At 48.0% G+C, this 27,263-nt stretch overlaps 1 protein-coding gene across 1 annotated transcript in view; it reads left to right on the top strand.

The window, feature by feature from the left end:
• Window positions 1-1,801: 1,801 nt before the first annotated feature.
• Window positions 1,802-27,263, top strand: part of LOC135545109 (histone-lysine N-methyltransferase 2D-like) — a 39,490-nt gene continuing 14,028 nt past the window's right edge. Inside the window, exons 1-4 of the mRNA XM_064972746.1 lie at window positions 1,802-2,312; window positions 16,454-16,527; window positions 26,434-26,555; window positions 26,683-26,735. Of these exons, the coding sequence (XP_064828818.1) occupies window positions 2,197-2,312; window positions 16,454-16,527; window positions 26,434-26,555; window positions 26,683-26,735 (365 nt within the window). The 5' untranslated portion in view covers window positions 1,802-2,196. The remainder of the gene's footprint in view (window positions 2,313-16,453; window positions 16,528-26,433; window positions 26,556-26,682; window positions 26,736-27,263) is intronic.

The following is a 27,263-nucleotide window of genomic DNA, read 5'->3' as shown; positions in this document are numbered from 1 at the left end:
AATGCCAGCAGTGATAGGAGGGGTTCCACTATAGAGGTAATGCTAGCAGTGATAGGAGGGGTTCCACTATAGAGATAATTATAGCAGTGTTGGGAGGGATTCTACTATAGAGATAATGATAGCAGTGATAGGAGGGGTTCCATTATAGAGATAATGATAGCAGTGATATGAGGGGTTCCACTATAGAGATAATGATAGCAGTGATAGGAGGGGTTCCACTATAGAGATAATGATAGCAGTGATAAGAGGGGTTCCACTATAGAGATAATGATAGCAGTGATAGGAGGGGTTCCACTTAGAGATAATGCTAGCAGTGATAGGAGGGGTTCCACTATAGAGATAATGATAGCAGTGATAGGAGGAGTTCCACTTAGAGATAATGCTAGCAGTGATAGGAGGGGTTCCACTATAGAGATAATGCTAGCAGTGATAGGATGGGTTCCACTTAGAGATAATGCTAGCAGTGATAGGAGGGGTTCCACTATAGAGATAATGATTGCAGTGATAGGAGGGGTTCCACTATAGAGATAATGATTGCAGTGATAGGAGGGGTTCCACTATAGAGATAATGATTGCAGTGATAGGAGGGGTTCCACTATAGAGATAATGATTGCAGTGATAGGAGGGGTTCCACTATAGAGATGATGATAGCAGTGTTGATATACCTGCTGGAGCGTGTGCTACGCGTGGGTGTTGCTATGGTGACCAGTGAGATATACCTGCTGGAGCGTGTGCTACGGGTGGGTGTTGCTATGGTGACCAGTGAGATATACCTGTTGGAGCGCGTGCTACGGGTGGGTGTTGCTATGGTGGCCAGTGAGCTGAGATAAGGCGGGGCTTTACCTAGCAGAGACTTGTAGATGATCTGGAGCCAGTGGGTTTGGCGACAAATATGAAGCGAGGGCCAGCCAACGAGAGCGTACAGGTCGCAGTGGGAGGTAGTATATGGGGCTTTGGTGACAAAACGGATGGCACTGTGATAGTCTACATCCAATTTGTTGAGTAGAGTGTTGGGAGGCTATTTTGTAAATGACATCGCCGAAGTCGAGGATCGGTAGGATGGTCAGTTTTACGAGGGTATGTTTGGCAGCATGATGCTGAGCATGAGCAGGAGGCTTTGTAGCAAAATAGTTCAGCCGATTCTAGATTCAATTTTGGTTTGAAGATGTTTAATGTGAGTCTGGAAGGAGAGTTTACACTTAGGTATTTGTAGTCGTCCACATCTTCTAAGTCAGAACCATCCAGAGTAGTGATGCTGGACGGGCGGGCAGGTGCAGGCAGAGATCGGTTGAAAAGCAGAGCAGTTGGAGGAGGAACACTAGAAGGTGTTTGGCTGGTTAATTAGTTCTCTAATGCTTGGACAGACTTTGATTCACTTCTTTTATTTCTGCATTTTGCCTCATTTCTTCTGTCAACCCATTGGCAGGGAAACCTAATGTAAAGCTGTCATGACACCAAATGTGTCCAGAGTAGTGCCATAACATGTCTGTCTCTCCTTCTCCCTCTGTCTCTCCTTCTCCCTCTGTCCACTCCTTCTCCCTCTGTCTCTCCTTCTCCCTCTGTCTCTCCTTCTCCCTCTGTCTCTCTTTCTCCCTCTGTCTCTCCTTCTCCCTCTGTCTCTCCTTCTCCCTCTGTCCTCTCCTTCTCCCTCTGTCCACCCCTTCTCCCTCTGTCTCTCCTTCTCCCGCTGTCTCTCCTTCTCCCTCTGTCCACTCCTTCTCCCGCTGTCTCTCCTTCTCCCTCTGTCCCTCCTTCTCCCTCTGTCCACTCCTTCTCCCTCTGTCCACCCTTTCTCCCTCTGTCTCTCCTTCTCCCTCTGTCTCTCCTTCTCCCTCTGTCTCTCCCCCTGTCTCTCCTTCTCCCTCTGTCCACTCCTTCTCCCCCTGTCTCTCCTTCTCACTCTGTCCACTCCTTCTCCCTCTGTCTCTCCTTCTCCCTCTGTCCACTCCTTCTCCCTCTATCCACTCCTTCTCCTTCTGTCTCTCCTTCTCCCTCTGTCTCTCCTTCTCCCTCTGTCTCTCTTTCTCCCTCTGTCTCTCTTTCTCCCTCTGTCCATCCCTTCTCCTTCTCCTTACCTTTTCTGTCTCGGCCTTTCTCCCTCTTTCCGCACAACTCTCTTTCTCCCCTTCCCCTTCTCCAAATCTCCCTTCTCTCTTTTCTTTAACTCTCTCTCTCCATGTAGTATCAGTGGAAGTGATGGGGACCCAGTCAGACCTGAGTGACAGTGGGGCTGAGAGAGGACGAGTGAAGGTGGAGTTCACCCAACACAGTCTCAGTTACATGGACAGACTTCTCATCAAGAGACACCGCAGGTGAGAGAGAGAGAGAGAGAGAGAGAGAGAGAGAGAGAGAGAGAGACTGGAGAGGGAGACTGGAGAGGGAGACTGGAGAGAGAGACTGGAGAGAGAGACTGGAGAGAGAGACTGGAGAGAGAGAGGGAGACTGGAGAGAGAGAGAGAGAGGGAGGGAGACCAGGGGTGAGAGTGAAGTGCAGCTCTGTACAAAGTATTATCTCATTTAAACACAGTCGATCTCATTTAAACACAGTGGATCTCATTTCAACACAGTGGATCTCATTTCAACACAGTGGATCTCATTTAAACACAGTGGATCTCATTTCAACACAGTGGATCTCATTTAAACACAGTGGATCTCATTTAAACACAGTGGATCTCATTTAAACACAGTGGATCTCATTTAAACACAGTGGATCTCATTTCAACACAGTGGATCTCATTTAAACACAGTGGATCTCATTTAAACACAGTGGATCTCATTTCAACACAGTGGATCTCATTTAAACACAGTGGATCTCATTTCAACACAGTGGATCTCATTTCAACACAGTGGATCTCATTTAAACACAGTGGATCTCATTTCAACACAGTGGATCTCATTTAAACACAGTGGATCTCATTTCAACACAGTGGATCTCATTTCAACACAGTGGATCTCATTTAACCTGTTGAAACTCTAGGGGCGCAATTTCATTTTTGGATGAAAAACTTTCCCGTTTTAAACAAGATATTTTGTCACAAAAAGATGCTCGACTATGCATATAATTGATAGCTTTCAAAAGAAAACACTCTGACGTGTCCAGAACTGCAAAGATATTTTCTGTGCGTGCCCTAGAACGTGAGCTTCAGGCAAAACCAAGATGAGACGGCACCCAGGAAATGAGCAGGATTTTTGAGGCTCTGTTTTCCATTGTCTCCTTATATGGATGTGAATGCGAGAGGAGTAAGTCTGCCCTTTCTGTCGTTTCCCCAAGGTGTCTGCAGCATTGTGACGTATTTGTAGGCATATCATTGGAAGATTGACCATAAGAGACCACATTTACCAGGTGTCCGCCCGGTGTCCTGCGCCGAAATTGGTGCGCAAAAAGTCAGCTGCAAGTATTTTTCCATGGAATTTAGAGAAGAATACAGGCTTCCACGAACGATATATCAATGAAGAGATATGTGAAAAAACACCTTGAGGATTGATTCCAAACAACGTTTGCCATGTTTCGGTCGATATTATGGAGTTAATTCGGAAAAAGTTTGACGTTGTAGGTGACTGAATTTTCGGTTCGTTTCGGTAGCCAAATGCGATGTACAAAACGGAGCGATTTCTCCTACACACAGACGCTTTCAGGAAAAACTGCGCATTTGGTATGTAACTGAGAGTCTCCTCATTGAAAACATCCGAAGCTCTTCAAAGGTAAATGATTTTATTTATTTGGTTATTTGGTTTTTGTGAAAATGTTGCGTGCTAAATGCTACTCAAAATGCTAAGCTAGCTTAGCATACTCTTACACAAATTAGTCCATTGCTATGGTTCAAAAGCATATTTTGAAAATCTGAGATGACAGTGTTGTTAAGAAAAGGCTAAGCTTGAGAGCAGACGCATTATTTTCATTTTATTTGCGATTTTTAGAAATCGTTAATGTTGCGTTATGCTAATGAGCCTGAGGCTTTAGTCACGATCCCGGATCCAGGATGGGGAGATTCAAGAGGTTAAACACAGTGGATCTAATTTCAACACAGTGGATCTAATTTCAGCACAGTGGATCTCATTGCAACACAGTGGATCTCATTTCAACACAGTGGATCTCATTTCAGCACGGTAGATCTCATTTCAACACAGTGGATCTCATTTCAGCACAGTGGATCTCATTTCAACACAGTGGATCTCATTTAAACACAGTGGATCTCATTTCAACACAGTGGATCTCATTTCAACACAGTGGATCTCATTTCAGCACAGTGGATCTCATTTCAGCACAGTGCATCTCATTTCAGCACAGTGCATCTCATTTCAACACGGTGGATCTCATTTCAACACAGTGGATCTCATTTCAACACAGTGGATCTAATTTCAGCTCAGTGGATCTCATTTCAACACAGTGGATCTCATTTCAACACAGTGGATCTCATTTCAACACAGTGGATCTAATTTCAGCTCAGTGGATCTCATTTCAACACAGTGGATCTCATTTCAACACAGTGGATCTCATTTCAACACAGTGGATCTCATTTCAACACAGTGGATCTAATTTCAGCTCAGTGGATCTCATTTCAACACAGTGGATCTCATTTCAACACAGTGGATCTCATTTCAACACAGTGGACCTCAATTCAACACAGTGGATCTCCTTTCAATTTCATCTCGTCAGCTTCAGCACTAACTTTACGATCACACACACACACACACACACACACACACACACACACACACACACACACACACACACACACACACACACACACACACACACACACACAATGCAGTACACTAAGGCACAGTTGGAGAAACACAGGCACATGTGCAGACACACCCAGTCACATACGGCATGCTCCAACAGGACCCAGGCACAGAGAGCGTTAACTTTTATGTTCTCATTACCATCTCCCAGTATGGTTCATGTTTAATACGCATGAAGCAGAAAAACTGGCAAACCTCTGGAGCCAACAACCTCATGATGAAAAAGAGAACTTAGTATCAGGTCACTCACTCACTCACTCACTCACTCACTCACTCACTCACTCACTCACTCACTCACTCACTCACACACACACACACACACACACACACACACACACACACACACACACACACACACACACACACACACACACACACACACACACACACACACACACACACACACACACACACACACACACACACACACACACACACACACACACACCATCTTGGCTGTCTATCAAATTTGATGATGGCCATGCTCTGGGAGGAGAGCTGCTGCCATTTGATGTGTCTGTGGAGGCCAATGCTGCTGGCTGGCTGAGAGGATTATCAAGTTCTATGGTTGCCATGGTTCTAATGAAATTCTATGGTTGCCATGCCTCTGAGGTCTCCTCTCGCGGAGGGGCAGGATTGTAAAGCTATTACATTGAACACCTTTTGACCAGCACTGATTTCAGCTGAGTTGTTTCTGGAGTGGACGAGCCATAAGTCCTCTGCTCCTTTCTCTTCAGAGGCAATCTTTGCTGCCTGCGTTGGGGCTGCTGTAGCATTATGGGGGAGGAAGGGCGTGAGGAACAGGGGGAGGCAGAGCTAGGGGGTGTAGTAGTAGAGGGGGAGGCAGAGCTAGGGGGTGGAGTAGCGGAGGGAGGAGGCAGAGCTAGAGGGTGTAGTAGTAGAGGGGGAGGCAGAGCTAGAGGGTGTAGTAGTAGAGGGGAGGAGAGGGGGAGGCAGAGCTAGAGGGTGTAGTAGTATGGGGGAGGAGGGGAGGCAGAGCTAGAGGGTGTAGTAGTAGAGGGGGAGGAGATGGGGGAGGCAGAGCTAGAGGGTGTAGTAGTAGAGGGGGGGGGTCAGAGCTAGAGGGTGTAGTAGTAGAGGGGGAGGCAGAGCTAGAGGTTGTAGTAGTAGAGGGTGAAGAGAGGGGGAGGCAGAGCTAGAGGGTGTAGCAGTAGAGGGGAGGAGAGGAGGGTACAGGGAATATAATGAGGAGAGATGAGGAGAGGAGGGTACAGGGAATATAATGAGGGAGAGATGAGGAGAGGAGAGTACAGGGAATATAATGAGGGAGAGATGAGGAGAGGAGAGTACAGGGAATATAATGAGGGAGAGATGAGGAGAGGAGGGTACAGGGAATATAATGAGGGAGAGGAGAGTACAGGGAATATAATGAGGGAGAGGAGGGTACAGGGAATATAATGAGGAGAGGAGGGTACAGGGAATATAATGAGGGAGAGGAGGGTACAGGGAATATAATGAGGGAGAGGAGGGTACAGGTAATATAATGAGGAGAGGAGGGTACAGGAAATATAATGAGGGAGAGGAGGAGAGGAGGGTACAGGAATTATAATGAGGGAGAGATGAGGAGAGGAGGGTACAGGGAATATAATGAGGGAGAGATGAGGAGAGGAGGGTACAGGGAATATAATGAGGGAGAGGAGGAGAGGAGGGTACAGGGAATATAATGAGGGAGAGATGAGGAGAGGAGGGTACAGGGAATATAATGAGGAGAGGAGGGTACAGGGAATATAATGAGGGAGAGATGAGGAGAGGAGGGTACAGGGAATATAATGAGGAGAGGAGGGTACAAGGGAATATAATGAGGGAGAGATGAGCAGAGGAGGGTACAAGGAATTTAATGAGGGAGAGATGAGGAGAGGAGAGTACAGGGAATATGATAATAAGGGTGAGATGAGGAGAGGAGGGTACAGGGAATATAATGAGGGAGAGATGAGGAGAGGAGGGTACAGGGAATCTAATGAGGGTGAGATGAGGAGAGGAGGGTACAGGGAATATAATGAGGAGAGGAGGGTACAGGGAATATAATGAGGGAGAGATGAGGAGAGGAGGGTACAGGGAATATAATGAAGGAGATTTGAGGAGAGGAGGGTACAGGGAATATAATGAGGGAGAGGAGGGTACAGGGAATATAATGAGGAGAGGAGGGTACAGGGAATATAATGAGGAGAGGAGGGTACAGGGAATATAATGAGGGAGAGGAGGGTACAGGGAAATAATGAGGAGAGGAGGGTACAGGGAATGTAATGAGGGTGAGATGAGGAGAGGAGGGTACAGGGAATATAATGAGGGAGAGATGAGGAGAGGAGGGTACAGGGAATTTTTTTATTTTTTATTTTTTTATTTCACCTTTATTTAACCAGGTAGGCTAGTTGAGAACAAGTTCTCATTTACAACTGCGACCTGGCCAAGATAAAGCATAGCAGTGTGAACAGACAACACAGAGTTACACATGCAGTAAACAATTAACAAGTCAATAACACAGTACAAAAAAAGGGGAGTCTATATATAATGTGTGCAAACGGCATGAGGAGGTAGGCGAATAATTACAATATTGCAGATTAACACTGGATTGATAAATGGTCATGTACAGGTAGAGATATTGGTGTGCAAAAGAGCAGAAAAGTAAATAAATAAAAACTGTGGGGATGAGGTAGGTGAAAATGGGTGGGCTATTTACCAATAGATTATGTACAGCTGCAGCGATCGGTTAGCTGCTCAGATAGCTGATGTTTGAAGTTGGTGAGGGAGATAAAGGTCTCCAACTTCAGCGATTTTTGCAATTCGTTCCAGTCACAGGCAGCAGAGTACTGGAACGAAAGGTGGCGAATGAGGTGTTGGCTTTAGGGATGATCAGTGAGATACACCTGCTGGAGCGCGTGCTACGGATGGGTGTTGCCATCGTGACCAGTGAACTGAGATAAGGCGGAGCTTTACCTAGCATGGCCTTGTAGACGACCTGGAGCCAGTGGGTCTTGCGACGAATATGTAGCGAGGGCCAGCCGACTAGAGCATACAAGTCGCAGTGGTGGGTAGTATAAGGTGCTTTAGTGACAAAACGGATGGCACTGTGATAAACTGCATCCAGTTTGCTGAGAAGAGTGTTGGAAGCAATTTTGTAGATGACATCGCCGAAGTCGAGGATCGGTAGGATAGTCAGTTTTACTAGGGTAAGCTTGGCAGCGTGAGTGAAGGAGGCTTTGTTACGGAATAGAAAGCCGACTCTTGATTTGATTTTCGATTGGAGATGTTTGATATGGGTCTGGAAGGAGAGTTTGCAGTCTAGCCAGACACCTAGGTACTTATAGGTGTCCACATATTCAAGGTCGGAACCATCCAGTGTGGTGATGCTAGTCGGGCAAGCGGGTGCAGGCAGTGATCGGTTGAAAAGCATGCATTTGGTTTTACTAGCGTTTAAGAGCAATTGGAAGCCACGGAAGGAGTGTTGTATGGCATTGAAGCTCGTTTGGAGGTTAGATAGCACAGTGTCCAATGACGGGCCGAAAGTATATAGAATGGTGTCGTCTGCGTAGAGGTGGATCAGGGAATCGCCCGCAGCAAGAGCAACATCATTGATATATACAGAGAAAAGAGTCGGCCCGAGAATTGAACCCTGTGGCACCCCCATAGAGACTGCCAGAGGACCGGACAGCATGCCCTCTGATTTGACACACTGAACTCTGTCTGCAAAGTAATTGGTGAACCAGGCAAGGCAGTCATCTGAAAAACCGAATCTAATGAGGAGAGGAGGGTACAGGGAATATGATGAGGAGGGGAGGGTACAGGGAATATCATGAGGGAGAGGAGGAGAGGAGGGTACAGGGAATATGATGAGGAGAGGAGGGTACAGAGAATATGATGAGGAGAGGAGGGTACAGGGAATATAATGAGGGAGAGATGAGGAGAGGAGGGTACAGGGAATATAATGAGGGAGAGATGAGGAGAGGAGGGTACAGGGAATATAATGAGGGAGAGATGAGGAGAGGAGGGTACAGGGAATATAATGAGGGAGAGATGAGGAGAGGAGAGTACAGGGAATATAATGAAGGAGATTTGAGGAGAGGAGGGTACAGGGAATATGATGAGTAGAGGAGGGTACAGGGAATCTAATGAGGGAGAGATAAGGAGAGGAGGGTACAGGGAATATAATGAGGGAGAGATGAGGAGAGGAGGGTACAGGGAATATAATGAGGGAGAGATGAGGAGAGGAGGGTACAGGGAATATAATGAGGGAGAGATGAGGAGAGGAGGGTACAGGGAATATAATGAGGGAGAGATGAGGAGAGGAGGGTACAGGGAATATAATGAGGGAGAGATGAGGAGAGGAGAGTACAGGGAATATAATGAAGGAGATTTGAGGAGAGGAGGGTACAGGGAATATAATGAGGAGAGGAGGGTACAGGGAATATAATGAGGGAGAGGAGGGTACAGGGAATCTAATGAAGAGAGGAGGGTACAGGGAATATGATGAGGGAGAGATGAGGAGAGGAGGGTACAGGGAATATAATGAGGGAGAGATGAGGAGAGGAGGGTACAGGGAATATAATGAGGAGAGGAGGGTACAGGGAATATAATGAGGGAGAGATGAGGAGAGGAGGGTACAGGGAATATAATGAGGAGAGGAGGGTACAGGGAATATAATGAGGGAGAGATGAGGAGAGGAGGGTACAGGGAATATAATGAGGAGAGGAGGGTACAGGGAATATAATGAGGGAGAGATGAGGAGAGGAGGGTACAGGGAATATAATGAGGGAGAGATGAGGAGAGGAGGGTACAGGGAATATAATGAAGGAGATTTGAGGACAGGAGGGTACAGGGAATTTTGAGAGGGAGAGCAATTTTTAACTGCAGAGTAAACATATGCTGTATTGGATTTAAACCATGGTGTTGTTGGAAATCCTCCACCCAGTCCAAACCCTGTGGAACACCTTGGCCTGGCTCTCTGGCGGTAGGCCTGGCTCTCTGGCAGTAGGCCTGGCTCTCTGGCGGTAGGCCTGGCTCTCTGGCGGTAGGCCTGGCTCTCTGGCGGTAGGTCTGGCTCTCTGGCGGTAGGCCTGGCTCTCTGGCGGTAGGCCTTGCTCTCTGGCAGTAGGCCTGGCTCTCTGGCGGTAGGCCTCGCTCTCAGACGGTAGGCCTGGCTCTCTGGCGGTAGGCCTGGCTCTCTGGCGGTAGGCCTGGCTCTCTGGCGGTAGGCCTGGCTCTCTGGCGGTAGGCCTGGCTCTCTGGCTGTAGGCCTGGCTCTCTGGCGGTAGGCCTGGCTCTCTGGCGGTAGGCCTGGCTCTCTGGCGGTAGGCCTGGCTCTCTGGCAGTAGGCATGGCTCTCTGGCGGTAGGCATGGCTCTCTGGCGGTAGGCCTGGCTCTCTGGCGGTAGGCCTGGCTCTCTGGCGGTAGGCCTGGCTCTCTGGCTGTAGGCCTGGCTCTCTGGCGGTAGGCCTGGCTCTCTGGCGGTAGGCCTGGCTCTCTGGCAGTAGGCCTGGCTCTCTGGCAGTAGGCCTGGAATGGGATGAGTTGGAAGAGAGGGGGGACGAGGGAGAGTCGAGGGAGATCTATCTGTCTGTCCATCTACAGTGCCTTGCGAAAGTATTTGGCCCCCTTGACCTTTGCGACCTTTTGCCACATTTCAGGCTTCAAACATAAAGATATAAAACTGTATTTTTTGTGAAGAATCGACAACAAGTGGGACACAATCATGAAGTGGAACGACATTTATTGGATATTTCAAACTTTTTTAACAAATCCAAAACTGAAAAATTGGGCGTGCAAAATTATTCAGCCCCCTTAATTAAGTTAAACCTCTTGAAACTCTGGGGGCGCAATTTCATTTTTGGATGAAAAACGTTCCCGTTTTAAACAAGGTATTTTGTCACAAAAATATGCTCGACTATGCATATAATTGATAGCTTTGGAAAGAAAACACTCTGAATTTTCCAGAACAGCAAAGATATTGTCTGTGTTGCCCTAGAACAGGAGCTACAGGCAAAACCAAGATGAAACGGCAACCAGGAAATGAGCAGGATTTTTGAGGCTCTGTTTTCCATTGTCTCCTTATATGGCTGTGAATGCGACATGAATGAGCCTGCCCTATCTATCGTTTCCCCAAGGTGTCTGCAGCATTGTGACGTATTTGTAGGCATATCATTGGAAGATTGACCATAAGAGACTACATTTTCCAGGTGTCCGCCCGGTGTCCTCCGTCGAAATTGGTGCGTCATTTTCAGCTGCTGGTATTTTTCCATGGGATTCTGAGGGGAAAGCAGGCTTCCACGAACGGCATATCAATGAAGAGATATGTGAAAAAACACCTTGAGGATTGATTCTAAACAACGTTTGCCATGTTTCGGTCGATATTATGGAGTTAATTCGGAAAAAGTTTGAAGTTTTGGTGACTGAATTTTCGGTTCGTTTCGGTAGCCAAATGTGATGTACAAAACGGAGCGATTTCTCCTACACAAAGATTCTTTCAGGAAAAACTGAACATTTGCTATGTAACTGAGTCTCCTCATTGAAAACATACGAGGTTCTTCAAAGATAAATTATTTTATTTATTTGGTTATCTGGTTTTTGTGAAAATGTTGCGTGCTAAATGCTACGCAAAATGCTAAGCTAGCTTGCAATACTCTTACATAAATGCTTGATTTGCTATGGTTCAAAAGCATATTTTGAAAATCTGAGATGACAGTGTTGTTAACCTCTTGGAACTCCAGGGGCGCAATTTCATTTTTGGATGAAAAACGTTCCCGTTTTAAACAAGATATTTTGTTACAAAAAGATGCTCGACTATGCATATAATTGCTACTGTTCGAAAGAAAACACTCTGACGTGTCCAGAAATACAAAGATCTTCTCTGTGCGTGCCCTTTAACGTGAGCTTCAGGCAAAACCAAGATGAGATGGCATCCAGGAAATGACAAGGATTTTTGAGGCTCTGTTTGTCATGATCTCCTTATATGGCTGTGAACGCAAGAGGAATGAGTCTGCCCTTTCTGTCGTTTCCCCAAGGTGTCTGCAGCATTGTGACGTATTTGTAGGCAGATCATTGGAAGATTGACCATAAGAGACCACATTTACCACGTGTCCGCCCGGTGTCCTGCGCCGAAATTGGTGCGCAAAAGTCACCTGCCAGTATTTTTCCAAACAATACAGAGAGTAAAGCAAGCTTCCACGAACTGCATGTCAATGAAGAGATATGTGAAAAAACACCTTGAGGACTGATTCCAAACAACGTTTGCCATGTTTCGGTCGATATTATGTAGTTAATCCGGAAAAAGTTTTACGTTGTAGGTGACTGCATTTTCGGTTCGTTTCAGTAGCCAGGCGCAATGTAGAAAACGGAACGATTTCTCCTACACACAGACGCTTTCAGGAAACACTGCGCATTTGGTGTGTAACTGAGAGTCTCCTCATTGAAAACATCAGAAGCTCTTCAAAGGTAAATGATTTTATTTATTTGGTTATCTGGTTTTTGTGAAAATGTTGCGTGCTACATGTTATTCAAAATGCATTGCTAGCTTTGCATACTCTTACACAAATTAGTCAATTTCTATGGTTCAAAAGCATATTTTGAAAATCTGAGATGACAGTGTTGTTAAGAAAAGGCTAAGCTTGAGAGCAGATGCATTATTTTCATTTTATTTGCGATTTTCAGAAATCGTTAACGTTACATTATGCTAATGAGCTTCAGGCTATAACTGTATACAGGGTTTTTTCATAGCCAAACGTGAACAAAACGGAGCGATTTGTCCTACACAAATAATATTTTTTTGAAAAACTGCACATTTGCTATGTAACTGAGAGTCTCCTCATTGAAAACATCCGAAGCTCTTCAAAGTTAATGATTTTATTTATTTGGTTATCTGGCTTTTGTGAAAATGTTGCGTGCTACATGCTACACAAAATGCTATGCTAGCTTTGCATACTCTTACACAAATTAGTCAATTTCTATGGTTCAAAAGCATATTTTGAAAATCTGAGATGACAGTGTTGTTAAGAAAAGGCTAAGCTTGAGAGCAGGCATATTATTTTCATTTCATTTGCGATTTTCAGAAATCGTTAACGTTGCGTTATGCTAATGAGCCTGAGGCTGTATTCACGATCCCGGATCCGGGATGGGTAGTATCAAGAGGTTAATACTTTGTAGCGCCACCTTTTGCTGCGATTACAGCTGTAAGTCGCTTGGGGTATGTCTCTATCAGTTTTGCACATCGAGAGACTGACATTTTTTCCCATTCCTCCTTGCAAAACAGCTCGAGCTCAGTGAGGTTGGATGGAGAGCATTTGTGAACAGCAGTTTTCAGTTCTTTCCACAGATTCTCGATTGGATTCAGGTCTGGACTTTGACTTGGCCATTCTAACACCTGGATATGTTTATTTTTGAACCATTCCATTGTAGATTTTGCTTTATGTTTTGGATCATTGTCTTGTTGGAAGACAAATCTCTGTCCCAGTCTCAGGTCTTTTACAGACTCCATCAGGTTTTCTTCCAGAATGGTCCTGTATTTGGCTCCATCCATCTTCCCATCAATTTTAACCATCTTCCCTGTCCCTGCTGAAGAAAAGCAGGCCCAAACCATGATGCTGCCACCACCATGTTTGACAGTGAGGATGGTGTGTTCAGGGTTATGGGCTGTGTTGCTTTTATGCCAAACATAACGTTTTGCATTGTTGCCAAAAAGTTCAATTTTGGTTTCATCTGACCAGAGCACCTTCTTCCACATGTTTGGTGTGTCTCCCAGGTGGCTTGTGGCAAACTTTAAACAACACTTTTTATGGATATCTTTAAGAAATGGCTTTCTTCTTGCCACTCTTCCATAAAGGCCAGATTTGTGCAATATACAACTGATTGTTGTCCTATGGACAGAGTCTCCCACCTCAGCTGTAGATCTCTGCAGTTCATCCAGAGTGATCATGGGCCTCTTGGCTGCATCTCTGATCAGTCTTCTCCTTGTATGAGCTGAAAGTTTAGAGGGACGGCCAGGTCTTGGTAGATTTGCAGTGGTCTGATACTCCTTCCATTTCAATATTATCGCTTGCACAGTGCTCCTTGGGATGTTTAAAGCTTGGGAAATATTTTTGTATCCAAATCCGGCTTTAAACTTCTTCACAACAGTATCTTGGACCTGCCTGGTGTGTTCCTTGTTCTTCATGATGCTCTCTACGCTTTTAACGGACCTCTGAGACTATCACAGTGCAGGTGCATTTATACAGAGACTTGATTACACACAGGTGGATTGTATTTATCATCATTAGTCATTTAGGTCAACATTAGATCATTCAGAGATCCTCACTGAACTTCTGGAGAGAGTTTGCTGCACTGAAAGTAAAGGGGCTGAATAATTTCTATCTATCTATCTATCTATCTATCTATCTATCTATCTATCTATCTATCTATCTATCTATCTATCTATCTATCTATCTATCTATCTATCTATCTATCTATCTATCTATCTATCTATCTATCTATCTATCTATCTATCTATCTATCTATCTATCTATCTATCTATCTATCTATCTATCTATCTATCAATTCAATTCAATTCAATTCAAGGGGCTTTATTGGCATGGGTAACATGTGTTAACATTGCCAAAGCAAGTAAGGTAGATAATATATAAAGTGAAATAAACAATAAAAATGAACAGTAGACATCACACATACAGAAGTTTCAAAACAATAAAGACATTACAAATGTCATATTATATATATATACAGTGTTTTTGCAATGTACAAATGGTAAAGGACACAAAATAAATAAGCATAGATATGGGTTGGATTTACAATGGTGTGTGTTCTTCACTGGTTGCCCTTTTCTCGTGGCAACAGGTCACAAATCTTGCTGCTCTGATGGCACACTGTGGAATTTCACCCAGTAGATATGGGAGTTTTTCAAAATTGGATTTGTTTTCGAATTCTTTGTGGATCTGTGTAATCTGAGGGAAATATGTCTCTCTAATATGGTCATACATTGGGCAGGAGGTTAGGAAGTGCAGCTCAGTTTCCACCTCATTTTGTGGGCAGTGAGCACATAGCCTGTCTTCTCTTGAGAGCCATGTCTGCCTACGACGGCCTTTCTCAATAGCAAGGCTATGCTCGCTGAGTCTGTACATAGTCAAAGCTTTCCTTAATTTTGGGTCAGTCACAATGGTCAGGTATTCTGCCGCTGTGTACTCTCTGTGTAGGGCCAAATAGCATTCTAGTTTACTCTGTTTTTTTGTTAATTCTTTCCAATGTGTCAAGTAATTATCTTTTTGTTTTCTCATGATTTGGTTGGGTCTAATTGTGCTGCTGTCATGGGGCTCTGTAGGGTGTGTTTGTGAACAGAGCCCCAGGACCAGCTTGCTTAGGGGACTCTTCTCCAGGTTCATCTCTCTGTAGGTGATGGCTTTGTTGTGGAAGGTTTGGGAATCGCTTCCTTTTAGGTGGTTATAGAATTTAACAGCTCTTTTCTGGATTTTGATAATTAGTGGGTATCGGCCTAATTCTGCTCTGCATGCATTATTTGGTGTTCTACGTTGTACACGGAGGATATTTTTGCAGAATTCTGCGTGCAGAGTCTCAATTTGGTGTTTGTCCCATTTTGTGAAGTCTTGGTTGGTGAGCGGACCCCAGACCTCACAACCATAAAGGGCAATGGGCTCTATGACTGATTCAAGTATTTTTAGCAAAATCCTAATTGGTATGTTGAAATTTATGTTCCTTTTGATGGCATAGAATGCCCTTCTTGCCTTGTCTCTCAGATCGTTCACAGCTTTGTGGAAGTTACCTGTGGTGCTGATGTTTAGGCCAAGGTATGTATAGTTTATTGTGTGCTCTAGGGCAACAGTGTCTAGATGGAATTTGTATTTGTGGTCCTGGCGACTGGACCTTTTTTGGAACACCATTATTTTGGTCTTACTGAGATTTACTGTCAGGGCCCAGGTCTGACAAAATCTGTGCAGAAGATCTAGGTGCTGCTGTAGGCCCTCCTTGGTTGGTGACAGAAGCACCAGATCATCAGCAAACAGCAGACATTTGACTTCAGATTCTAGTAGGGTGAGGCCGGGTGCTGCAGACTTTTCTAGTGCCCGCGCCAGTTCGTTGATATATATGTCGAAGAGGGTGGGGCTTAAGCTGCATCCCCGTCTAACCCCACGACCCTGTGTGAAGAAATGTGTGTGTTTTTTGCCAATTTTAACCGCACACTTGTTGTTTGTGTACATGTATTTTATGATGTCGTATCTATCTATCTATCTATCTAATCTATCTGGGTGTTTAGAGAAGAGGTCCATGACTGTTGAATTTATTTATGGATGTTTGAATCTATCTGTCTGTCTGTCTGTCTGCCTTCCTGTCTGTCTATCTGTCTAATCTATGTGTCTGTTTGAAAATCTCTCCATCACATCCAACTGTCTCTTTGACATGGAGAGAGTTCTACCCATCCATCTATCCGTTTAATCTATCTGTCTCTTCTGGGTGGGGTCACGGTGGGTGAGAGGGGGGAGGGAGAGAGGTGCAGGGGATGATGGTAGTGGAAAGAGGGACATCTATCTAATCTGTCTGTTTTGGGTCGGGGGTCTGCTGTTTGTCTGTCTTCTGGGTGGGGTCACAGTGGGTGAGAGGGGGGAGGGAGAGAGGTGCAGGGGATGATGGTAGTGGAAAGAGGGACATTATCTAATCTGTCTGTTTTGGGTCGGGGGTCTGCTGTCTTTTTGTCAGGAAGCCGATGGAAGCCTATCAACCAGTGTCCTCCCTGGTCTCAGTGCAGAGCTCCCCAACACACACACTGACAGGTGGGTTACACACACACACACACACACACACACACACACACACACACACACACACACACACACACACGCTCACACACACACACACACACACACGTACACACACACACGCACAAAGACAGACACACACACACACACGCTCCAAACAAGTTTAAAGAATCACCTCCTTCCTTGTGGGTCAACTGTTTCTCCCTCTTCCCGTCCTTGCCGGCGTGATGGGTAATCACTGGCTGTGATTGTGTGGGCAGGAGGCCGTTAGGGCCGGCTGATGCCTGACAGGGTGCACTCTAACTGGGCAGGGGGTGCAGGAGTGGGGCTCAGACCTACAACTCACTAGTCAGTGGAGACTGCTGGGTATCTGGCCACCTTACAGTTGTCGGAGTCAGGCTTCTCTGGGGTCGTCTGCTCCTGTCGCTTCCCCCCAATAAACAGAACATCAGTCAGACTCCATGTATACGGTCAGAACTCGGGCTCCCGAGTGGCGGAGCGGTCTAAGGCACTGCATCACAGTGCTAGAGGTGTCAGTACAGACCCTGGTTCGATTCCGGGCTGTATCACAACCGGACGGGATTTGGAGTCCCATAGGGTCGCGCACAATTGGCCCAGAGCCATCCAGGTTAGGGTTTGGCTGAGGGAGGCCGTCATTGTAAATAAGAATTTGTTCTTAACTGACTTGCCTGGTTATATTAAAAAATTATCTAAAAATCACCCTCAGTCCTCCCTCTTTCCAACTACCTCCTTCAGTTCACCCACCCTCAGTCCTCCCTCTTTCCAACTACCTCCTTCAGTTCCCCCACCCTCAGTCCTCCCTCTTTCCAACTACCTCCTTCCGTTCACCCACCCTCAGTCCTCCCTCTTTCCAACTACCTCCTTCAGTTCACCCACCCTCAGTCCTCCCTCTTTCCAACTACCTCCTTCAGTTTAGCTCGTCCCCTAGACCTGTCTCTTAGGACAGTCCAGTTTCCCAGACAGCTATTCCCCTAGACCTGTCTCTTAGGACAGTCCAGTTTCCCAGACAGCTATTCCCCTAGACCTGTCTCTTAGGACAGTCCAGTTTCCCAGACAGCTATTCCCCTAGACCTGTCTCTTAGGACAGTCCAGTTTCCCAGACAGCTATTCCCCTAGACCTGTCTCTTAGGACAGTCCAGTTTCCCAGACAGCTATTCCCCTAGACCTGTCTCTTAGGACAGTCCAGTTTCCCAGACAGCTCGTCCCCTCGACCTGTCTCTTAGGACAGTCCAGTTTCCCAGACAGCTATTCCCCTAGACCTGTCTCTTAGGACAGTCCAGTTTCCCAGACAGCTATTCCTCTCGACCTGTCTCTTAGGACAGTCCAGTTTCCCAGACAGCTCGTCCCCTCGACCTGTCTCTTAGGACAGTCCAGTTTCCCAGACAGCTATTCCCCTAGACCTGTCTCTTAGGACAGTCCAGTTTCCCAGACAGCTATTCCCCTCGACCTGTCTCTTAGGACAGTCCAGTTTCCCAGACAGCTCGTCCCCTCGACCTGTCTCTTAGGACAGTCCAGTTTCCCAGACAGCTATTCCCCTAGACCTGTCTCTTAGGACAGTCCAGTTTCCCAGACAGCTATTCCCCTCGACCTGTCTCTTAGGACAGTCCAGTTTCCCAGACAGCTATTCCCCTAGACCTGTCTCTTAGGACAGTCCAGTTTCCCAGACAGCTCGTCCCCTCGACCTGTCTCTTAGGACAGTCCAGTTTCCCAGACAGCTATTCCCCTAGACCTGTCTCTTAGGACAGTCCAGTTTCCCAGACAGCTATTCCCCTAGACCTGTCTCTTAGGACAGTCCAGTTTCCCAGACAGCTATTCCCCTAGACCTGTCTCTTAGGACAGTCCAGTTTCCCAGACAGCTATTCCCCTAGACCTGTCTCTTAGGACAGTCCAGTTTCCCAGACAGCTCGTCCCCTCGACCTGTCTCTTAGGACAGTCCAGTTTCCCAGACAGCTATTCCTCTCGACCTGTCTCTTAGGACAGTCCAGTTTCCCAGACAGCTCGTCCCCTCGACCTGTCTCTTAGGACAGTCCAGTTTCCCAGACAGCTATTCCCCTAGACCTGTCTCTTAGGACAGTCCAGTTTCCCAGACAGCTATTCCCCTCGACCTGTCTCTTAGGACAGTCCAGTTTCCCAGACAGCTCGTCCCTCGACCTGTCTCTTAGGACAGTCCAGTTTCCCAGACAGCTCGTCCCCTAGACCTGTCTCTTAGGACAGTCCAGTTTCCCAGACAGCTCGTCCCCTAGACCTGTCTCTTAGGACAGTCCAGTTTCCCAGACAGCTATTCCCCTAGACCTGTCTCTTAGGACAGTCCAGTTTCCCAGACAGCTATTCCCCTAGACCTGTCTCTTAGGACAGTCCAGTTTCCCAGACAGCTATTCCTCTCGACCTGTCTCTTAGGACAGTCCAGTTTCCCAGACAGCTATTCCCCTAGACCTGTCTCTTAGGACAGTCCAGTTTCCCAGACAGCTATTCCCCTAGACCTGTCTCTTAGGACAGTCCAGTTTCCCAGACAGCTATTCCCTCGACCTGTCTCTTAGGACAGTCCAGTTTCCCAGACAGCTCGTCCCCTCGACCTGTCTCTTAGGACAGTCCAGTTTCCCAGACAGCTATTCCCCTAGACCTGTCTCTTAGGACAGTCCAGTTTCCCAGACAGCTCGTCCCCTCGACCTGTCTCTTAGGACAGTCCAGTTTCCCAGACAGCTATTCCCCTAGACCTGTCTCTTAGGACAGTCCAGTTTCCCAGACAGCTATTCCCCTAGACCTGTCTCTTAGGACAGTCCAGTTTCCCAGACAGCTATTCCCCTAGACCTGTCTCTTAGGACAGTCCAGTTTCCCAGACAGCTATTCCCCTAGACCTGTCTCTTAGGACAGTCCAGTTTCCCAGACAGCTCGTCCCCTCGACCTGTCTCTTAGGACAGTCCAGTTTCCCAGACAGCTATTCCTCTCGACCTGTCTCTTAGGACAGTCCAGTTTCCCAGACAGCTCGTCCCCTCGACCTGTCTCTTAGGACAGTCCAGTTTCCCAGACAGCTATTCCCCTAGACCTGTCTCTTAGGACAGTCCAGTTTCCCAGACAGCTATTCCTCTCGACCTGTCTCTTAGGACAGTCCAGTTTCCCAGACAGCTATTCCCCTAGACCTGTCTCTTAGGACAGTCCAGTTTCCCAGACAGCTATTCCCCTAGACCTGTCTCTTAGGACAGTCCAGTTTCCCAGACAGCTATTCCCCTAGACCTGTCTCTTAGGACAGTCCAGTTTCCCAGACAGCTATTCCTCTCGACCTGTCTCTTAGGACAGTCCAGTTTCCCAGACAGCTATTCCCCTAGACCTGTCTCTTAGGACAGTCCAGTTTCCCAGACAGCTATTCCCCTAGACCTGTCTCTTAGGACAGTCCAGTTTCCCAGACAGCTATTCCCCTCGACCTGTCTCTTAGGACAGTCCAGTTTCCCAGACAGCTATTCCCCTAGACCTGTCTCTTAGGACAGTCCAGTTTCCCAGACAGCTATTCCCCTAGACCTGTCTCTTAGGACAGTCCAGTTTCCCAGACAGCTATTCCCCTAGACCTGTCTCTTAGGACAGTCCAGTTTCCCAGACAGCTATTCCTCTCGACCTGTCTCTTAGGACAGTCCAGTTTCCCAGACAGCTATTCCCCTAGACCTGTCTCTTAGGACAGTCCAGTTTCCCAGACAGCTATTCCCCTAGACCTGTCTCTTAGGACAGTCCAGTTTCCCAGACAGCTATTCCCCTAGACCTGTCTCTTAGGACAGTCCAGTTTCCCAGACAGCTATTCCCCTAGACCTGTCTCTTAGGACAGTCCAGTTTCCCAGACAGCTATTCCCCTAGACCTGTCTCTTAGGACAGTCCAGTTTCCCAGACAGCTATTCCCCTAGACCTGTCTCTTAGGACAGTCCAGTTTCCCAGACAGCTATTCCCTCGACCTGTCTCTTAGGACAGTCCAGTTTCCCAGACAGCTCGTCCCCTCGACCTGTCTCTTAGGACAGTCCAGTTTCCCAGACAGCTCGTCCCTCGACCTGTCTCTTAGGACAGTCCAGTTTCCCAGACAGCTCGTCCCCTCGACCTGTCTCTTAGGACAGTCCAGTTTCCCAGACAGCTATTCCCCTAGACCTGTCTCTTAGGACAGTCCAGTTTCCCAGACAGCTCGTCCCCTCGACCTGTCTCTTAGGACAGTCCACTTTCCCAGACAGCTCGTCCCCTAGACCTGTCTCTTAGGACAGTCCAGTTTCCCAGACAGCTCGTCCCCTCGACCTGTCTCTTAGGACAGTCCAGTTTCCCAGACAGCTCGTCCCCTCGACCTGTCTCTTAGGACAGTCCAGTTTCCCAGACAGCTCGTCCCCTCGACCTGTCTCTTAGGACAGTCCAGTTTCCCAGACAGCTCGTCCCCTCGACCTGTCTCTTAGGACAGTCCAGTTTCCCAGACAGCTCGTCCCCTCGACCTGTCTCTTAGGACAGTCCAGTTTCCCAGACAGCTCGTCCCCTCGACCTGTCTCTTAGGACAGTCCAGTTTCCCAGACAGCTCGTCCCCTCGACCTGTCTCTTAGGACAGTCCAGTTTCCCAGACAGCTCGTCCCTCGACCTGTCTCTTAGGACAGTCCAGTTTCCCAGACAGCTCGTCCCCTCGACCTGTCTCTTAGGACAGTCCAGTTTCCCAGACAGGTCCCTAGACCTGTCTCTTAGGACAGTCCAGTTTCCCAGACAGCTCGTCCCCTCGACCTGTCTCTTAGGACAGTCCAGTTTCCCAGACAGCTATTCCCCTCGACCTGTCTCTTAGGACAGTCCAGTTTCCCAGACAGCTCGTCCCCTCGACCTGTCTCTTAGGACAGTCCAGTTTCCCAGACAGCTATTCCCCTAGACCTGTCTCTTAGGACAGTCCAGTTTCCCAGACAGCTATTCCCCTCGACCTGTCTCTTAGTACAGTCCAGTTTCCCAGACAGCTATTCCCCTAGACCTGTCTCTTAGGACAGTCCAGTTTCCCAGACAGCTATTCCCCTCGACCTGTCTCTTAGGACAGTCCAGTTTCCCAGACAGCTATTCCCCTCGACCTGTCTCTTAGGACAGTCCAGTTTCCCAGACAGCTCGTCCCCTCGACCTGTCTCTTAGGACAGTCCAGTTTCCCAGACAGCTCGTCCCCTCGACCTGTCTCTTAGGACAGTCCAGTTTCCCAGACAGCTATTCCCCTAGACCTGTCTCTTAGGACAGTCCAGTTTCCCAGACAGCTATTCCCCTAGACCTGTCTCTTAGGACAGTCCAGTTTCCCAGACAGCTCGTCCCCTCGACCTGTCTCTTAGGACAGTCCAGTTTCCCAGACAGCTCGTCCCCTCGACCTGTCTCTTAGGACAGTCCAGTTTCCCAGACAGCTATTCCCCTAGACCTGTCTCTTAGGACAGTCCAGTTTCCCAGACAGCTATTCCCCTTGACCTGTCTCTTAGGACAGTCCAGTTTCCCAGACAGCTATTCCTCTCGACCTGTCTCTTAGGACAGTCCAGTTTCCCAGACAGCTATTCCCCTCGACCTGTCTCTTAGTACAGTCCAGTTTCCCAGACAGCTATTCCCCTCGACCTGTCTCTTAGGACAGTCCAGTTTCCCAGACAGCTATTCCTCTCGACCTGTCTCTTAGGACAGTCCAGTTTCCCAGACAGCTATTCCCCTCGACCTGTCTTTTAGGACAGTCCAGTTTCCCAGGATGTTTTCTGTCTTTCCTTGTCTAAAATGAGTGCTGTGTGAAGTCTGAAGTGCTGTTTACTAAGGATAGGAGAGGAGGGCTGTTTACTAAGGACAGGAGAGGAGGGCTGTTTACTAAGGAGGGAGAGGAGGGCTGTTTACTAAGGACAGGAGAGGAGGGCTGTTTACTAAGGATAGGAGAGGAGGGCTGTTTACTAAGGACAGGAGAGGAGGTTTGTTTACTAAGGACAGGAGAGGAGGGCTGTTTACTAAGGACAGGAGAGGAGGGCTGTTTACTAAGGACAGGAGAGGAGGGCTGTTTACTAAGGACAGGAGAGGAGGGCTGTTTACTAAGGACAGGAGAGGAGGGCTGTCTACTAAGGACAGGAGAGGAGGGCTGTCTACTAAGGACAGGAGAGGAGGGCTGTCTACTAAGGACAGGAGAGGAGGGCTGTTTACTAAGGACAGGAGAGGAGGGCTGTTTACTAAGGATAGGAGAGGAGGGCTGTTTACTAAGGACAGGAGAGGAGGGCTGTCTACTAAGGACAGGAGAGGAGGGCTGTTTACTAAGGACAGGAGAGGAGGGCTGTTTACTAAGGAGGGAGAGGAGGGCTGTTTACTAAGGATAGGAGAGGAGGGCTGTTTACTAAGGACAGGAGAGGAGGGCTGTTTACTAAGGACAGGAGAGGAGGGCTGTTTACTAAGGATAGGAGAGGAGGGCTGTTTACTAAGGACAGGAGAGGAGGGCTGTCTACTAAGGACAGGAGAGGAGGGCTGTTTACTAAGGACAGGAAAGGAGGGCTGTTTACTAAGGAGGGAGAGGAGGGCTGTTTACTAAGGACAGGAGAGGAGGGCTGTTTACTAAGGACAGGAGAGGAGGGCTGTTTACTAAGGACAGGAGAGGAGGGCTGTTTACTAAGGACAGGAGAGGAGGGCTGTTTACTAAGGACAGGAGAGGAGGGCTGTTTACTAAGGACAGGAGAGGAGGGCTGTCTACTAAGGACAGGAGAGGAGGGCTGTCTACTAAGGACAGGAGAGGAGGGCTGTTTACTAAGGACAGGAGAGGAGGGCTGTTTACTAAGGACAGGAGAGGAGGGCTGTTTACTAAGGACAGGAGAGGAGGGCTGTTTACTAAGGACAGGAGAGGAGGGCTGTTTACTAAGGATAGGAGAGGAGGGCTGTTTACTAAGGACAGGAGAGGAGGGCTGTTTACTAAGGACAGGAGAGGAGGGCTGTTTACTAAGGACAGGAGAGGAGGGCTGTTTACTAAGGATAGGAGAGGAGGGCTGTTTACTAAGGACAGGAGAGGAGGGCTGTTTACTAAGGACAGGAGAGGAGGGCTGTTTACTAAGGACAGGAGAGGAGGGCTGTTTACTAAGGATAGGAGAGGAGGGCTGTTTACTAAGGACAGGAGAGGAGGGCTGTTTACTAAGGACAGGAGAGGAGGGCTGTTTACTAAGGACAGGAGAGGAGGGCTGTTTACTAAGGACAGGAGAGGAGGGCTGTTTACTAAGGACAGGAGAGGAGGGCTGTTTACTAAGGACAGGAGAGGAGGGCTGTCTACTAAGGACAGGAGAGGAGGGCTGTTTACTAAGGACAGGAGAGGAGGGCTGTTTACTAAGGATAGGAGAGGAGGGCTGTCTACTAAGGACAGGAGAGGAGGGCTGTTTACTAAGGACAGGAGAGGAGGGCTGTTTACTAAGGATAGGAGAGGAGGGCTGTTTACTAAGGACAGGAGAGGAGGGCTGTTTACTAAGGACAGGAGAGGAGGGCTGTCTACTAAGGACAGGAGAGGAGGGCTGTTTACTAAGGATAGGAGAGGAGGGCTGTTTACTAAGGACAGGAGAGGAGGGCTGTTTACTAAGGACAGGAGAGGAGGGCTGTTTACTAAGGACAGGAGAGGAGGGCTGTTTACTAAGGATAGGAGAGGAGGGCTGTTTACTAAGGACAGGAGAGGAGGGCTGTTTACTAAGGACAGGAGAGGAGGGCTGTTTACTAAGGACAGGAGAGGAGGGCTGTTTACTAAGGACAGGAGAGGAGGGCTGTTTACTAAGGAGGGAGAGGAGGGCTGTTTACTAAGGACAGGAGAGGAGGGCTGTCTACTAAGGACAGGAGAGGAGGGATGTCTACTAAGGACAGGAGAGGAGGGCTGTTTACTAAGGACAGGAGAGGAGGGCTGTCTACTAAGGACAGGAGAGGAGGGATGTCTACTAAGGACAGGAGAGGAGGGCTGTTTACTAAGGACAGGAGAGGAGGGATGTCTACTAAGGACAGGAGAGGAGGGCTGTTTACTAAGGACAGGAGAGGAGGGCTGTTTACTAAGGACAGGAGAGGAGTGCTGTTTTACTAAGGACAGGAGAGGAGGGCTGTTTACTAAGGAGGGAGAGGAGGGCTGTTTACTAAGGACAGGAGAGGAGGGCTGTTTACTAAGGACAGGAGAGGAGGGCTGTTTACTAAGGACAGGAGAGGAGGGCTGTTTACTAAGGACAGGAGAGGAGGGCTGTTTACTAAGGACAGGAGAGGAGGGCTGTTTACTAAGGACAGGAGAGGAGGGCTGTTTACTAAGGACAGGAGAGGAGGGCTGTTTACTAAGGACAGGAGAGGAGGGCTGTTTACTAAGGACAGGAGAGGAGGGCTGTTTACTAAGGACAGGAGAGGAGTGCTGTTTTACTAAGGACAGGAGAGGAGGGCTGTTTACTAAGGAGGGAGAGGAGGGCTGTTTACTAAGGACAGGAGAGGAGGGCTGTTTACTAAGGACAGGAGAGGAGGGCTGTTTACTAAGGACAGGAGAGGAGGGCTGTTTACTAAGGACAGGAGAGGAGGGCTGTTTACTAAGGACAGGAGAGGAGGGCTGTTTACTAAGGACAGGAGAGGAGGGCTGTTTACTAAGGAGGGAGAGGAGGGCTGTTTACTAAGGACAGGAGAGGAGGGCTGTTTACTAAGGACAGGAGAGGAGGGCTGTTTACTAAGGACAGGAGAGGAGGGATGTCTACTAAGGACAGGAGAGGAGGGCTGTTTACTAAGGACAGGAGAGGAGGGATGTTTACTAAGGACAGGAGAGGAGGGCTGTTTACTAAGGACAGGAGAGGAGGGCTGTTTACTAAGGACAGGAGAGGATGGCTGTTTACTAAGGACAGGAGAGGAGGGCTGTTTACTAAGGACAGGAGAGGAGGGCTGTTTACTAAGGACAGGAGAGGAGGGCTGTTTACTAAGGACAGGAGAGGAGGGCTGTCTACTAAGGACAGGAGAGGAGGGCCGTTTACTAAGGACAGGAGAGGAGGGCTGTCTACTAAGGACAGGAGAGGAGGGCTGTTTACTAAGGACAGGAGAGGAGGGCTGTCTACTAAGGACAGGAGAGGAGGGCTGTCTACTAAGGACAGGAGAGGAGGGCTGTTTACTAAGGACAGGAGAGGAGGGCTGTCTACTAAGGACAGGAGAGGAGGGCTGTTTACTAAGGACAGGAGAGGAGGGCTGTCTACTAAGGACAGGAGAGGAGGGATGTTTACTAAGGACAGGAGAGGAGGGCTGTCTACTAAGGACATGAGAGGAGGGCTGTTTACTAAGTACAGGAGAGGAGGGCTGTTTACTAAGGACAGGAGAGGAGGGCTGTCTACTAAGGACAGGAGAGGAGGGATGTCTACTAAGGACAGGAGAGGAGGGCTTTTTACTAAGGACAGGAGAGGAGGGCTGTTTACTAAGGACAGGAGAGGAGGGCTGTCTACTAAGGACAGGAGAGGAGGGCTGTCTACTAAGGACAGGAGAGGAGGGCTGTTTACTAAGGACAGGAGAGGAGGGCTGTTTACTAAGGACAGGAGAGGAGGGCTGTCTACTAAGGACAGGAGAGGAGGGATGTCTACTAAGGACAGGAGAGGAGGGCTGTTTACTAAGGACAGGAGAGGAGGGCTGTTTACTAAGGACAGGAGAGGAGGGATGTCTACTAAGGACAGGAGAGGAGGGCTGTTTACTAAGGACAGGAGAGGAGGGCTGTCTACTAAGGACAGGAGATGAGGGCTTTTTACTAAGGACAGGAGAGGAGGGCTGTCTACTAAGGACAGGAGAGGAGGGCTGTTTACTAAGGACAGGAGAGGAGGGCTGTCTACTAAGGACAGGAGAGGAGGGCCCTCTCTCTCTCTATCCCCCCTATCTATCTCTCTCTTTCTGCCCGTCTCTCGCTGTCCCTCTCCCCCCTCATTATCTCCCCCCCCCACTCTCTCCTCTCTCTAGCTGAGGACGTGGAGTTGAGGAGGTACTGTGCCTCGCTGTTTGCTGTGTCATCCTGCGGGGGCAGCGCTGAGCCAGAGCCCTCACCTGGATCGTGTCTGAGCATACAGGAGTTAGATGAGGAGGTGAGTCTTAAGAGGCCTCTTAAACCACCCTCCAATATCTGCTGTTACTATGGAGACACACACACACACACACACAGGCCTGTCTGCGAATAGGATTTACTTCTCTCTCTCTTTTCGTTCTTCACAGACAGTTAGAGACAGAGGGTTTGTTACCGAACAGAAGGCTGAAGACAACACAAAGTAAGACAAAGGTTTCCTCTGAAGCCACAGCAACAATCTCAAGCTCATCATCCTGGCCTCTGGCCTTGAAGTGGCAACATCACATATTTCATTATATCAACTTAACTTGGGAGAGGTGGACTGACTGCTTGATGTGATTATTACTACAAAGGAGAATGTTATTGAGAAGTGTTGCCTTTTAGAGGAGAGAGAGGGAACACTGTGGATAGAGGAGGGTTGGATGTTTAGAGGGAACACTGTGGATAGAGGAGGGCTGGATGTTTAGAGGGAACACTGTGGATAGAGGAGGGCTTGGTGTTTAGAGGGAACACTGTGGATAGAGGAGGGCTCGGTGTTTAGAGGGAACACTGTGGATAGAGGAGGGCTGGATGTTTAGAGGGAACACTGTGGATAGAGGAGGGCTGGATGTTTAGAGGGAACACTGTGGATAGAGGAGGTCTGGGTGTTTAGAGGGAACACTGTGGATAGAGGAGGGCTCGGTGTTTAGAGGGAACACTGTGGATAGAGGAGGGCTCGGTGTTTAGAGGG

The sequence above is a fragment of the Oncorhynchus masou genome, chromosome 9 (genome assembly GCF_036934945.1).
Source record: "Oncorhynchus masou masou isolate Uvic2021 chromosome 9, UVic_Omas_1.1, whole genome shotgun sequence".
In the NCBI taxonomy this organism is placed as follows: Eukaryota; Metazoa; Chordata; class Actinopteri; order Salmoniformes; family Salmonidae; genus Oncorhynchus; species Oncorhynchus masou.
Note: the sequence above shows the minus strand (reverse complement) of the source record. Positions and strands in the feature narration are given on the sequence as shown.